The sequence below is a fragment of the Pteronotus mesoamericanus genome, unplaced genomic scaffold (assembly GCF_021234165.1).
Source record: "Pteronotus mesoamericanus isolate MK-2021 breed Mesoamerican mustached bat unplaced genomic scaffold, CSHL_Meso_final contig_50, whole genome shotgun sequence".
Lineage (NCBI taxonomy): Eukaryota > Metazoa > Chordata > Mammalia > Chiroptera > Mormoopidae > Pteronotus > Pteronotus mesoamericanus.
The window spans coordinates 32,158,712-32,174,395 of record NW_026555186.1 but is presented as its reverse complement, the minus strand read 5'-3'; the positions used below and the strand labels follow the sequence as shown (position 1 = coordinate 32,174,395).

General features: G+C 40.4%; 1 protein-coding gene across 1 annotated transcript in view; it reads right to left on the bottom strand.

Moving 5' to 3' along the window:
• Positions 1–15,684, bottom strand: part of RASGRF2 (Ras protein specific guanine nucleotide releasing factor 2) — a 189,458-nt gene that overhangs the window by 70,607 nt on the left and 103,167 nt on the right. The window contains 3 exon segments of the mRNA XM_054578547.1: positions 1,740–1,952; positions 9,161–9,549; positions 10,181–10,429. Coding sequence (XP_054434522.1) covers positions 1,740–1,952; positions 9,161–9,549; positions 10,181–10,429 — 851 coding nt within the window.

The window sequence follows — 15,684 nt, the reverse complement described above, 5'->3', positions numbered from 1 at the left end:
AATAGAGACCTAATAACAGTAACCAAGTGAACAGCATTTAACTCTTGCCTTGTAGAGCTTTGTTTCCATGGACTTTGATCCTCAACTTTTCTGAGTTATGATGAACTCATGGAGGATCTGTCCCATGAGCAATGGTCAAAAAAGTTGCCAAGGCCCAGATTGATCAGGAGTCTAAGAATGGTAAAGAGACTTGACTAATTATATAGTAGTCTTTTGACATGTCAAAATCTGGTTTGTCACCTTCCTTTACCAGACTACGCAAGACCCATAAGTGACCAGCAGCCTGAAATCAGTCCACTCCCCAAGGGCTACCACCCATCATGGAAAATCAGACAACAGCCTGACCCAGGCTAGCTGCTCTTGGAGCTGATGGCAGTGATGACAGCTTTCACCATGTGGCTAAGGTTATAAATGAAATGACTGCAGCCATGCATGTTACTCTATCTTTTACTAAACTGACCTACTTGAAGCACAAATAGTGAAGCCAAAAACGTCTTTACATTTTACTTCAGTTACTTGGGGTGAATCTGGTTTCATAATTGTATGTTTTCCCCTTCCAACCTCAAATAATTGGCTTGAAGAGAAAAAAAGGAACATTTCAAAATCAACTCTTATTTAGACATATTTATTTGAGCAGTGGGGAAAATGAGGCAAGAAAAGATTTCTATCTTCTGTTCTTACGGTTTTTCCTCCATAGGATATTTCCTATGTTCTACAATGAATGAATGGATAATATTGGGTATGGCCAGAGTCCATTTAGTTTTTTTCTGTAAAATAAATGACATATTTTTCATTTTCACCAATAAGTTTATTGATTTGGATATTTTGAACATGGTAGCTCTCTCCCACTATTGGCTTCTAGTGGGTAGAGGCCAGTGGTTCTGCTAAACATCTTCCAATGAATAAGAAAGCCCCACAGCAAAGAATTATTTGGCCAAAATGTCAATAGTACCAAGAAACTTCACAAACCACTTTTGACATGTTCACTCAGTCACATACATTGCACAAATCTTTTCTTGTGTTTCAGTTGCCTTTTACCTTTCTTGAAATAATAAAGCATATGCCCAAAATGTTGAGTATCTTCCTCCACCTTCAATATTAAAATGGCTGCATAAAAATTCACCAATTTTGATAAGTTTTTTTAAATGCACGCTGACATGACAGCTGTCACAACACAATCTAACAAAATTGTTTCAAATTAAGTTAAAGACAGTGAAGTGCTACCAGAGCCATTGGACTGAAAAAACTAACTGAACTTTTGGCCAACCCAATACCTTACAAGTTTCATAACTATAGATAATATACTGGATTCTGCCTCTAGCAATAATGATTAGGGTCCCATGCAGCTGTACCTTTTTTTTAGATTAAATAGTGCCCTTAATAAGCTTACCCCCCAAATTGTGGTGTCCCAGATGAGCCTATCTGATACAGATTCATGGTAAGGTATAATAAGATTCCAAGATTCTTGTTTGAAATTGAGATTCTTCAAATAGCAGTCAGCTGGTACAGGCCTTTTATTCATGTCACTCCACAGAGAATGTGATCCAATAATGGGGTCACACCAATATTGGTAGTACTACTGGCATATTCTCTAACCATTTAGTGTCCCACTACTTGGTCCAATAGTGACATTATTTGCTTCTAATTTTCATAGCTGAGACAGTCAGGCATACAAAAGATTCAAAAGCTCAAAACCATCTTTTACTTCTTTGTTTCTGAGTCCCTCTCCGAGCCCTCACCTCCAGGCTGGCGATAGCGAAGGTGCCGAGGGGTGGAGGGTGACCTGCAAGGTGAGAGTTCTGTGGCGTCCGCCGTGGGGGAGCTCTCCGCTCCGGCCCGGTCCACGGGCGCAGATTCCAGGACTGCTGTTTTAAAACATCATGAATTTTAATGAGCAGGCCATGAATTCAAAAGCTTCTTGTCAGTATCATGCATGGGAACACAAAAGTTTGTTATGGGTATTGAGCATTTCATACTAGCCTATGTTTTAGAGGGGTTTCATATGAAATTGAGTCATTCCTCCTGGCAGCCTGCTAATGACACTAAATCTAAATGAAGATCCTCTCTGCCCGTGTCTCGCTGACCCTGCTGAGCCTGGCTGACTCTGTGTGGCTCCATCTGTCCAGCACAGCAGCAGATGTTAAAAACAAACAGCAGATGTTAAAAACAACAAGGAAAGAGGGCCTTTTCCAGAGTATAAAATCAAACTGGGATCAAAATTGGGACTTCATTAGCTCTTCGCTTGGGTTGTCCCCTTAAGTCAACTAACATCTATGTCTCTATGAATGTAGCCTCCCAAGAAGCTCCTGGGGACTCCTAAGGATCTAGAGCTGTGCTGTCCAAAATGACAGTACTAACCAAAGGTGGTTATGGGAATTTGAATTAATATTAACTGAAGTTAAATCAATATTTCAAGTCCTCACTGACACTAGACACATTTCAAGTGCTCAGTAGCCTCCTGTTGGACAGCACGGATGTAGAGCATTTCCTCCTCCCAGAAAGTTCTGCTGGAGGGCCCTGACCCAGAGCGACACGTCAGCAGGAAGCAAGAGGAAATGTTTACAGTGAACATTTGGGAGGTTTTAAGATAATTTGAACCTCTTCACTGCAGCTAATATCCCATGAATAAAAAACACATCATTCTAGCTTAATACTTAAGCTATTACTGATGTTTCCATCTGGCTTGTTAACGAGGTAAAATGACAACTTTGTGTGTGTTCTTTCAAGGAAAAACACTACAAAAATTTCCTAAATTTCCAACAATTCTTCCATTTCTTTTCCTTGGGCTTTTCAGTAACCGATCAAAGCTGTGTCACCTCCACTGATTTTACGTTGCCCCTGTCAGCAGAAATACTCTCAACTTTACTCCCGCTGCCGCTCCATTCAAGATTTCATCCATAAACTTTACAAAATCCCTAATGACTTTATACAAAGCCATTTTTACACTAGCGTGTGATTTACTCCCTTAGAAATATGGCCACAAATCTGCCTTTCTGAAAGACAAAAGGCCAAGGAAGGGAAATAGTTAGACTCTTCCCTTGAATGACATAATTACAGGAAAGCTGGCAACTATGCAGGAGGCAGACAAAAAAAATCAGTGCTTAGCTGTTAGTTTTATTATCTTCCAAATAACTCCCTCAAAACTCAGTAATGGAAGGCATCTGCTCTGCAAGAACAAGCAGAATATCAAATACATGTCCTTATTCTGGTCCAATTCATTCCTCTGAGGCAAATGAGAAAATATATATAAAGAGAGAGAGAGAGAGAGAGAATCATTTAGTCAGCAATTACACTGAACCCAAAAAACTTCCCAGCAAAAAAAGCTGGACAGGCCTGAATGCCCCCCGAAAGGACAGGAAAGCTAAGAATCGCACTGGCAGTAAATAGACACCTATGAAGAGAAGAAACCATGCCAGCACGGTGGGGGCAAAGCAGCGTTTCCTTCTGGCTTGTTCACTTTTAATCGAGTTCCAAGCAAATAGCTTTGCCTGCAGGACGAGTGGGCAGATGTGGGTTCAAAACAAATGCTAAAATTGGGAGCACGTTCAGCCCACAGGCAGGCAATTTTGAAACCAAGAACACAGAAGCAGACACCAGTGACGTGGGTGGTGCAGCAGCGCTTGGAGTGGGCTGCACCGCCGAGGCCCACGTGAACGCTGACAGGGTACGAGCCCCCCGTCCAGCGAGCCTTGCCTGCCGCTGGTGTGATCCTCACGGAGCCTCCACCATCGGGGGAAATCTGGATGTGAGTGGGGCCGATATTTGCACTTTTTAGAAGAATGCAGGGCAGAGGTGGGACAAACAAGATAGCAAGAAAGGAGGGTGCTAATGAATGCTGGGTGAGCCTCAAACAGATCTAAAGACTGAGTTAATAAATTGCATAATTTTTCCTCAGAAGTTCATAGTCTCACTCATATTTAGGGATATTTCCTATTTCTCTTCTTTCTTTTCTTCTCATTTGAAGTTTTCCTGCCAGGAACTGCGGCAAGGCCAGCATTACAACCACGACGACAATAAAACTGGACAAAGGTCACTAGCATTCTTCAAAGGGTGCACCCTGAAAACTGCCTAGCCGAGCAGTGGGGAGAAAGGCCTCTGGCCTCAGCATTGACCCAATGGGCGAAGCTGGTCTCATGCAATGCGGTTGTGTGGAGTTGTGTCTGAAATGAAAAGCAAAGAATGTATAAACTGTTGGCATACGATTCTTATTCAAGTTTGCCAACTGTTTGAAAGTGTTAACATTATGCAAAGCACAAGCAAACATCTTTCAAATTAAAGACAGATCAGTGTCTCCCTTTTCTTTGCCAATTGGAATTTTCAAGACTAGACAGTAGAGTTAACATAACAGCACTCTTGGCTTCTACAGACGTTGTACGCACGCACACATGCACGCATGAACACACATACACGCAGTAAACTTGTCAGACTGATGCTCAAGTGAAGTGTCTCATCCCTGACTTTCCTAGAGCTATTTATGACCAAAGTTAATCGTATACCAATGCAAAATAAAGTAAAAAACCAAGTCTATAATTCCTTTGTTTCAGCATCAGAAAAATGCCAAAGAGCTCCCTAGCCCCCAGTATTAATTCTAAGCTTCCTACGTGCAGTGTTTCCTACGTGCAGTGTGACAAGGACACACAGGATAAATTGTTCTCGAGTCTCAGTAGGAAAAAAAGATCTGCACACCAATCTATCTTAGGTTTCATCAAGAGTCATGGAATTGATTCTGGGAACTCTGGGAACTGCAGAGGACCACACAATATTCATTTTTTCACTAACCGTACCCTTGGCCTCCCACAATTTTTCTTCATTGCCTAATTTCCTTGCCTATTTTATTTTTAATCTAGTTGTACCATGTGCCTGTTTGAATGACCACCTTAAAAGGTTTTAAGAAAAGATGGAAGTGAATACATTAAAAGTAACAAGAAGAAAACTACAGAAAGTGGAAAAAATAAAGATGCAAAGAAGTGGCCAAGATTACAGCAGTTAATGAACGTTCTGGGGGAAGTTGTGGTAAGAGGGAGAGAGATAAGGGAGGGACGTTAGTGGGTGAGCAGAGGCGCTGACATCTCTGGAGTGGAGGCTGGCTCAAATGCACTGGATCCAGTGCCATGGGCCTCGCCTAGATGCAACCTTGAACTTTCCCATCACCCCAAGTGAGAAGGGCTCTGCATTTAGCCATGACCTGGAACAGCAAAAACACATTTATAACCAATGAACCATGTGGATAAATGAATCCCTGGAAATCTAACTGAGCATCATGTGTTTTGAGGAAATCCAGTAAAACAGAGGCATTAAGCCCTCAACTTTAGCTATATCTCTAATGCAAGAGAGAACCTAGTACTTTTGCCACATTTTTATTCATGCTCTCTCCACCTGAGGCCCCTGGTAATAAATGATCAATGTTGCCACATGATAAGCTCTCTAGTCACCACTAGCTGTGTCCACAGTGTTCCCACCTCTGTCCAGCATCTGCTCTGACAGGTCTTTGCAGCCTTTGCCAGTGTCCTTCTCTGAGAGTTTGATCTAGTTCCTTCTCATTTATCTTGGCCTCCCCCATGTCTAACTTGCTCTGGGGAAAAATGTGCTGATTCCTACCAGTGACCACACCTCCATGCTAGACAGCTGGCCCAAACAGGCTTCATGATATAGTATTGGGCTATATACTCTGGGCTTGGGTTTTGAAAACCAAAACTAGGGAACTTGGCAACTAACATGAAAAAAAAAAACCTGTGTGTAACAAGTTAAAGTAAAAGAATTAAGTATGGTGGGAAATGGGCAGCTTTATTGAGGACCTCTAGAACTATGATATGTATTTAGATTAAAATGCAAAAAGAAATTTTTCTTTTGCTTCTCTGTTAAAGAAAAATTTAATATCCATACTACCAGGCTTTAACCACAAAAAAATAAAATCTCTGGGAAATTGCCAGAAAGAAGAAAAATTCTCACCACACACCCATTAGGAAGGACACTATTGAAAGAAGAGAAAATAGTAAGGGTTGACAAGGAAACAGAGAAATTGGAATCCTGCGCACCACTGGTGGGAATGTAAAATGGTGTAGCCACTATGGAAAAGATATGGAGGTTCCTCAAAAAATTAAATATTGAATTATCATATGATCCAGCAATCTCACTTCTGGGGGGTGATGTATATATGTATGAATTGAAAGTAGGATTTCAAAGATATATTTGCACTCCCTTATTCACCACAGCATTATTCACATATTTTCTTTACCTATTCTTCCAACAGACGTTTGCATTGCTCATTGTTTTCATCTTAATGGGAACTTCTGGCACATGCTACAACATAGATGAACCTTGAAACGTTATGGTAAGTAAAATAAACCTGCCACAAAAAGACAAACACTGTATGATCCCATTTACATGAGGTATCTAAAGTAGTCAAACTCTAGAAACAGGAAGCAGATGGCAGTTGCCAGGTGCTGGGGAGAGAGGGAAATGGAGAGGCATTTAATGGGCATAGAGCGTCAGTTTTGCAAGATGAAGAAGTTCTGGAGGTTAGTTTCACAGCAGTGCAACTATACTTAACAATACCAAATTATACACTTAAAAATGGTTAAGGTGGTAAAGAAGAAGGAAAGGGAGATGAAGAAGAAGGGTTTTTAGAAAAGTTTTTTTTTTCAAAGTTTCCTCAATACTAGAAAGCCCTAGGAAGACTAGTGCCAGGTTCTGCTCTGTAGGGCTGCACCCGGCGTCAGAACTAGACAAAACCTGTCCCGTCAGAAGCAACTGTGTCTCCTGCTCTCAGAAATGCCTTTCACCACTGGAGGTTACCACTAGCCCTTTGCTCATATGTTCGCCCATCTACAATCCACTTATCTATTCCTCTGGCTCATGCCAATGACATGTCCTGATTCCACTTGACCAGGCATGATCTCCTGTGTTTTTCACCCTACAGAGCACTCTGTCTATATCTCTTGTACTACCATTACAGTTAGGTGATATCTATCTTCTCTACATAACTAAGAGTACAAGGGGCTGGAGCACAGTGTCAATTTGCCTCTATGGACACTATAGCCGAGCAACCGCACAGAGAAGAACATGAAGCAATGACTCTTGAACAGGCCTACTGTGTTCTCATTCTAGCCCCAGGAGCAATCAAGCTGAAGCCCCCGAGACACAAATGTCTGACACTCACATGTTTATTCCTAAAGCTCTTGAAATCAAAATAACATGAGAATCTAGATCTATCTCCAGATTTCTCCTCCTCTATTTAGTGCAATCCAGTAAAAGAGAGAAGAACTTCCCCTATTCTGGGAAACTCCTGCACCTCTCAGGGCACCCTGCCCCGGAGGGCAGGACCAAGATAAGCCTCCCTAAGTCACTCCATCTGCGGAAGTGCCCAAGCACGGGTGCTGGATTGAATCCCAGATGCACTTATCAGCTTGGGCACTGCCTCATTATTCCCAAGAATTCATCATGATGCTGCTGAAACTTGTTGTTCTAATGACTTTTTAATTATCTTCCTCCTTTCCTCCTCCTTAGTTGCTAACTTGTCAATTTAAAGAATTTCTTGTTTAAAAAGGGTGCTACTTTTGATAATGACAACCACTCCTGTTAAAATGCCATTAAATACTTCACTAGGGAAGCTTATTTGAATGATCTGAGCAAGAAAGTACATAAAAGCTTCAAGCAGGTACAAAAGCAGGGGTCTCTGCTTTCATCTGAGTAATCCTTCTTTAGATCTGGGCACTTTGTCTGATTAATTTACCATTTTTGTTTTGTTTTGTTTGTGTTACCAGTAAGTAAATTAGTTGTTATGCAGCAAAAACTAAAGCTGTTTGCTAATTTGGCTGTGAAACCTGTCTTGTTCACAACACTGGATTATGAAAGCAACAAGGATAACTTCCACCCACCCCTACCTACATTGCACCAAGCTGAGGAAGGTAAGGTAATGTGCCATAGGACGCTCGATAAGTTCACTGAGAGTTTTGCTTGATTCATTCATTTAACAAAAATTTACTACATGCTAGGCACTCGCCAAGGCACTATCTTGTTCACCTCTGTATCACGTGTATACAGAGGTGAACAAGATAGAAAAGGTTGCTAATCTTATGGGGCTTATATGGGGAAAGACTGTCCAGGCAGAGGGAAGAATACATGCAAAGGCCCAGAAGCAGCAATGATTAAGATGTTCCCGAAACACAAGAAGGAAATCAGCCCTGGACATCATTCTGTGCACCAAAATGCTGTGGGTTCGATCCTCAGTTGGGGTATGGACGGGAGGCAACTGATTGATGTTTCTCTCTCACATCAATGTCTCTCTCTCTCTCTCTCTCTCGCTCTCTCTCTCCTTTCCTCTCTCTAAAATCAATAAATATGTACTCAGGTGAGGATTAAAAAATAATAATAAAAATAAAAAAATTTAAAATAAAAAGGAAATCAATATAACTAAGCCTAGGTGATGAGGGAGCATGGCAGGAGCAGGGGGTGACAAGGAGATAGCATCCAATTCTCATAGGGTCTGAAGGCCTTGGCAGGGAGAATGTACTCTAATCTAAGTATGATAGGAAGTCATTAGAGAACTTAATCAGGAAAACGAATCATCTAATCCACCTTCTAAAAACCCGTTTTGGTTGCCATGGACAATAAACACTGTCTCAGATTTGATTTTTTCCCCTTACATTTCCTTTATAATATGGAGTGTTGCCTTGGTAACTAAACTGAAGAAGCCATCTAAATTCTTCCAGGCTAGATCATCCGTCGCAGGGGAGGCTGGAGGCGCTTAAGGCAGACACTGCAGGAGGCGAAGGCTCTGAGGGCCAAGCTCAAGGATAAAGGTGCTCACAACCTACCTCTATGCAGAGTATCATGCTAGGTAGGCTCTTTACCCAAGCAGCCTTAACGATATTCCAGGAAGAAGCTTCCAGGATTATCATTCAGAAAATGCTATTTTTCCACAGACAACTAACTGCAAGTAGCCTTTTCTATAGGAGACATTAAGAAACATTAAGAGAGCGAACCTTTATCTCCTCTCCAAAAAAGCTAGAGGTAACTACCGGCATTTTTTTCTTCTAACTGCCCATTGTCTACATTCTGCTTTCTGTACAGAGGTCATAAAGAAGGGAACTAGGGGTCCAGAAGGAATGGTGCGGAAGCAGGTAGCCAGCAAACACGGGGTGCGGCAGCCGGATAATACCTCTTTGAATACTTCGTTTTAGCTTGTTACACAGATCCACGCGGGGGTTATCTACATGCTCTTCTACAGATCCTGGGCTTTGTTCTGGAGAAGAAAGGCTCCCGCTAAGATCCAACGGTACTTTACCAGTGTGCGGCGGTGGGGACGCAGCAGGGCTGTGGGTGGTGGTGGGACTGCCGGACGCTGAGGTGGTGGTCGGGTCCAATGCTCCTGCCCTTGAGTTCAAGGGAGAAGTCAGCGACAGCTTTCTGGCCCTCACCGGGGAGGACGTTCTGGACACAGCTAGGGGTGGTGGGGAAGAGAATTTGCGACACAGGCGTGGGGATTTGCCATCCACCAAATGTTCACCCCTGTTGTTCTGGCTGGTAGCGAAAAACAGTTCCAGTGACCTAAAAATATGAGCAAAAGCTATTGACAGATTGCAGCCAAGTGAAAACAATTCCTTTCATGCCATTCAAGAGCATGCTCCCTACATGAATAGGCCACAATATCATCACACTTCTGTTGCTGGATTTCCTGTTTTGATGGTACCTGTATTCCACACACTGGCCAAAGGTACACCGACACTTTTTAGGCCACATCTAATCCCTTGCTACTAAACTGTGGTCCAAGGACAAGTAGCATTGGTATCTCTGCGCAGCTTGTTAGAAATGCAGAACTTAGGCTCTACTCCAGACCTAGTAAATCAGAACCTGCACTTTCACAAGACAGCCAGGCGATTCTTATACATCGTAAAGTTTGAAATGCACAACTGTAAAAAATAAAATAGAAAAGCTTCGGATAATGGAGTTAGCTTCCAGAAAATCACAGAGCAAGCAGAGGCCACTTGGGGACTTCGGGGTTCTCAACTTCCTCCCTCAGGAGTTATCTGTGACCTCTACTCACCCTCTCCTACTGGTGAGGTAAGTTCACAGGTAAGACAATACCGTCAGAACAGCTCTGTAGAGGGGGCTGCTCACCTGCGGGAGGCCCAGGGACCAAGAGGGCTACACTTTCATGAGAGGCAAAGCCCGGGCCTACCTGACAGGGATGGAGGTAAAAGGCCTCTTGTATATGTCAGAAAGCTTCGCCAGTACCATATCTGCCGTCGTGAAAATACGATAGGTGTGCAGAAAGGTGTTGAGGAAATCGATACTAAGAAACCGCAAGTCTGTCAGCCGCTCCAAGAGGCGCTCCACACTGGCATAACGGATCTGGGGCACTTTGCAGGAGTTGAGTGTTTTACTGAAGCAAATGTCAATGTCATCTTTATGAAGACGGGCGTCAGACCTATGCACAGAGCAGGAACATGAGAACAAGGCCAAGACACGGCTTCCTCTGGGCCACTGAGTATTCATGTATTGGTAAATACACACTTGTATATAGACATTCCATTGCATTTGATAAAAGACATTGATATGACACATTGCATACAACAAGGCAGGGTTATGAAAATATCAAATGTGCTATTATAATTTAGGAAGCCCAGACTTGATTGTGGAGAAGGTAATAATAATTCATTTCATTTTGTAGATTCCTTCTGCAGGGGAGGAAAAATAATTTTCCCTCTGCCCTCCTGAGTTCTTGCCTGAGACCCCTGTAATAAAGGACAGATTAGCAAGAGAAAAATAAACCATTTTATTAACATGGATACATGGGAGATACCCAGGAAGAAGTGCTTAGATTCAGGATTAAACACCATCTTAATAGAGGAAGGGAAGGGAGAATGGCAGCCTCTTAAGGAAGAGTTAATGATTATTAGGAAAGATGAATGGGCCTTTAGAAGAATAGATGGGGGATAAAATAGTGTGTGACAGTTTGGGAGTGATGTCGGCTTCTAGTCTCCTCTCCTGTGACAAGCGTCAATCCTCCCTGGTTGACAAAACTCCCTGGGAAGGGATTTAAGACAATCAAGTTTCATTTAGAGGATCTGTCTTTAGTCAGATAAGGGGAGTTTAGAGAAATCCTCTCCTTGCATTTGCTGTTTTACAAGTTCCTAAGGCTCAACATAACCAATATAACAAAGTGGCATATTTTGGGGTAGCATTTATCTGCCACCCTTCCTTTCTCTCTCTACTTCAATCATGTTTTATTAGGAAAATGAGGCCAAAGACCTAATTAAGAGGGGCTTTGCTCAAGCTCCTAAATCAAAATGCCCCAGGATATCAAAAATGCCTTTAAAATGTAATGTCTGACATACTCCCCACAGAGGGGTTGAGGGAGCGGGAGACAGGTATGATTGATGTATCTGTGGTTATTTCTTTTTCTCACTTCTAATTTTATGCTTTTGTGCTTCCCTCTTTTTTCTTGACCAAACTAATAGATTATAAGGTATTTTTCCCCTCTAGAACTGGCTCTTTAACAATTCTGTTTTTATATATTTTAATTTACTAATGTCTGTTCTTATTGTAATTACTATATTAGGTATTATATAGATTATATAATTAGGTATTTATCTCTCTAGAACTGTTTCTTTATCAATTTTACTGTTTTTCTATATTTTAATTTATTAATGTCTGTTTTTAAGTATTTCCTTCCTACACTTTCTTTACAGTTTATATTGCCATTCTTTTTCTAACATCTTGAGTTGAATGCTTAATTTATTGCATTCTTTCTGGCTTATTGATGCATTTAAAGCTATCCATTTCATGAGTACAGTTTATTCTATAAAGTTGTGTAAAATGCTTTGTTTTCATTATGTTTTCAATATTCTGCAGTATTAAATATGTCTTCATTTTTTTAAAAAATAAAATGGACAAAGGGGGTCAATTGCATGGTGATGGGTAGTAGACTTAGGGTGGTGATCACTTTCAAATTATCAAATATCAAATTATAATGTACACCTGAAATTAATATAATGTTATATACCAATTTTACCTTAATTCAAAAGAAAGGGTGAAATACAGGCTGTGAACCTTTCTAGATATTGCTGCAGCGCTCTGCTTTTCCTCATTCTATAAAACCTTCCATCTGGCTGCTCCTCAACCCAACTGGACCCATAGACTGGGAGCCTGAGCAGCCTCCCCAGGTGGAAGAGCAAACTGGGGAGAGGATTCACACTGCTTCCCTCAAGATCCTTCCCCGCAGTGCTCAGAGCCTCCGCTCCGCTCCGGTGAGCGTTTGATAAAAGGGCAAAAGGGGACCGCGCGGGAGCAAAGTTTGCAAGAGGGAAAACTTAGTAGCAGAAGCTGAATTCAAGTGGGGCTCAGAGAAATGCCCACCTTCTTTAGGCCTGCCCTGAGTCCTCACATTCCTGTCTGAGGTCCTTTGTTACCCTTCATCGAGGCACCTCCCAACAGGAGATCAATGAAGCTCTGGATTTCGCCCCTTGATTAAAGGATATGCTTACAGGGCCGGGTGATGTTCAGTGAGGCAGTTGCTTGCTAAGTAAGAATCAGTTGGCTTGTTGAGAGTACCCTTCATTATCCCCTTCAGCTCTTCGAGGGGTTTCCAATTATATATTTATTTTCTTTTGGATAAAAAGGAATCAATAGCTTTCCTTAGCTTGCTCTTGGAAACTTCTCACTCCAAAATGTGCTCAGTGCAGGCAGAAGTATTTCATATGGGGGCATGAAAGGGCATTTTAAATGGGCTGCTAACCCCTGCCGAGGAATCAGGGGATCGACTAAGCGTGGGCTGCTAGTTTTAGACTCATTGCTGATCTCGAAAATGCACAAGCACATCTTTGGAGGTTCTTGAAAACTGTGTGGCTCTTTTTTCCATTTGTTATGTGGCCCTCAAATAACTGTACTTTTCTGGTTCTTAATTTTCTCATTTATAAAAAGACCTTAGAAACTTTTATGAATCAGTCTGTCTGAAAATGGCTGACTGAGGCAATCACCTTTTTTTCCTCTCACCATTTCCCACCAAAAACCTCTATTTTCTAGGAAAGTTGAGGTCAACTATTATTAAAAGAAAGCAAGCCTCAACCTAAGACACAAAATGTAAAACACCACTTAAAGGGATATTTTCACCTAATAAATGTTACAATTTTGCATTTTGATTGTAGTTTGAGATTTGCGTCTTTTGACTATAACTACTTCAATCAAAACACTAGGAGGAAAAAAAATATGCTGTAGCCAAAATGAAAGTAAAATAAAACTGACTAAAATGTAAATAATCTCAGTAATACTTCTTATGTTGGTAGATGTTGAAATGTCAACATTTTGGATATGTTATGTTAATTAAAATATATTATTAAAATAAAATAAAACTAGTTATACCACTGTCCTTCAAAACTGTGATTACATTTTAATTTAAAAAATTAAATATTATGAAATTACTTAATTTTCTTTTATTACACTGAACAAGGTCTTTATTTCCTAAGGGACTTTCAAGATATAATGTGTTACTTAAGCTTATTATGATAATAATAGTTCCCTTTTGGTAAACACTTAAAGAAATAATCTTAAAGCATCAAACCCATATCACTTATTATAATTAGTAAGATTTAAAAGGAAGTGAGTGCCTGCAAAGTGTTGTCATATCAGTAACAAGACATGGTTAAGAAAGATAACTTTTCTTTCAACTCTGCAAAATGTCTCCTTTTTTTTTTTTCATGGTAAAGAGCCAAGGAGATGAACAGAGAGGCAAGAATACCAAATTTAGGGTAGAAGAGGGCCATGGAAGAGACTATCATAAGGAACAGAAATTGCAAAGTCATCCTGTTTCCTCTGATTAAGGAGAATCAGGCTCAGCGAGGAAGGGAAAAATAGAAGAAAGAAATATATGAAACTCTGCCCTGGATGTACATCTAGCATAGTACAGATGGGCATCAAAATGTGTGACTCTAAGAACAATCAGAGAGGAGGGGGAGGGGGGTAACGGGGGAAGGAAGGGGAAGAGTCATCAAAGAACATGTATAAGGGACCCATGGACATAGCCAAAGCAGGGTGGGGTTGAAGGTGGGGGGTGGGGGTGGAAGGGGCAGGGGAGAGTGGCAGAGGGGAAAATGGAGACAACTGTATTTGAGCAACAATTTAAAACAATGGAAAAAAAAAAAGAAACTTCTTACAGCTCGAGATAGAGGTTTCTGCCCTTACAAACAGTTCCTACTCACTAGAGCATCACCTCTGTGTACCCAAAGGCAGGAAAGTCTCGATCTATTAGGGAGGTAATTACATAAATGGGATTAGACATGGACGCTGGTCAAACTGCCATCACAAGGGACAAAAGAGGCATTTGGGTGCCAGCCAAAACCGATCAGGCACAAAACTAAAGTTTTTATCAGTATTAACTTGTAAAGTCAACAAAATGTATGAATAGTGGGTATGCAACTGCTCTGGATTTAGGAGCTTATACCTTGGCTGCAATGTCTAACTTACATATCCTCACTCTAAAGGAATTTGGATTTTCACAGCTGTCTAACCTTCAAGAGAATACTTTTTAAACAAATAAAAATAATATATATTATGCTATGAACTATTAAAATAAGAATTTCATGGGTAGAAAGTTAATCAGAAAACTCTAGCCCAACAATGTGAATTTTAAAACTAAGTCACAATTTGGACCTTTTGATTTAATATTTTATACTTGATTTTCTCGGCTTTAATCTTAGCATCACACATCTTTAACCAATCTGGTTTTCTAAAAAAAACAAAACAAAAAAAAAACTACACTAAACTAAAAACCTAGAAAACTAAATACCAAAGAAATCTTTGCCCTAGAGGTTTTAAATAACCCTACCCCAAATATTTTAAAATTTGACTAGTAATTTAAAATACTATCATTCTTTTTTTAAAGTCAAGTCTCCCTATCTGCCTTTTACTCTCTTCTACGTCCCCCTACCCACTTTTGCCTCTGGTAATCACCATACTGTTGCCTGTTTCTATGAGTTTTGGGGTTTTTTTTTCTTAATCCCTTCACCTTTTTCACCCAGCCTAAAATACTATCATTCTTTTATAATTTCTTCTATAGTAATTATGGCACTAGTTTAATGTACTCTGCCTTTACCTAATACAATAATTAATGTTTTAAAAGCCTTACCATTGGAATGATACTAATTATAGTTAATACCTGTGAAGATGAAAGTTAATGTTATTTATTACCTTAGCATAAACAACTCAGAGCCACCAAAAACCCACATAAAAATGTATAGAAAACACACATTTTCTTAGTTTCATGTAACATTAAAAATATGTAACAGAACTTCTTTTTAAAATACATTTTATTCTTAGAATTTGGAATGCAAATAACCAAGAGAATGAGAGTAAGAAACAATCTAGTCAGCTTCCCAAAATACTCCCAAAACAATTTCTGAATTTGGAAAGAGAAAAGTACATATAGACAAAAGCATTAATATAGAGAGCTATGACACATAGCTTCTCATTTTAAACTATAGTTTCCCTATTGATCACTTTAAATTATAGGATTTGCTTTGTTAACAAAACAATACAGAAAGCAGGGTAGCATCCCTGGACAATAGGATCCAGGACAGATCCATATATGGGCAGCGGGTAGAATGATGGTACCATGGAAAAGCCAGATGACTCACGTAAGTGTCTTCAAAATCTAAGTGTATTTCTATAACCAAATCTGAGAAGTAA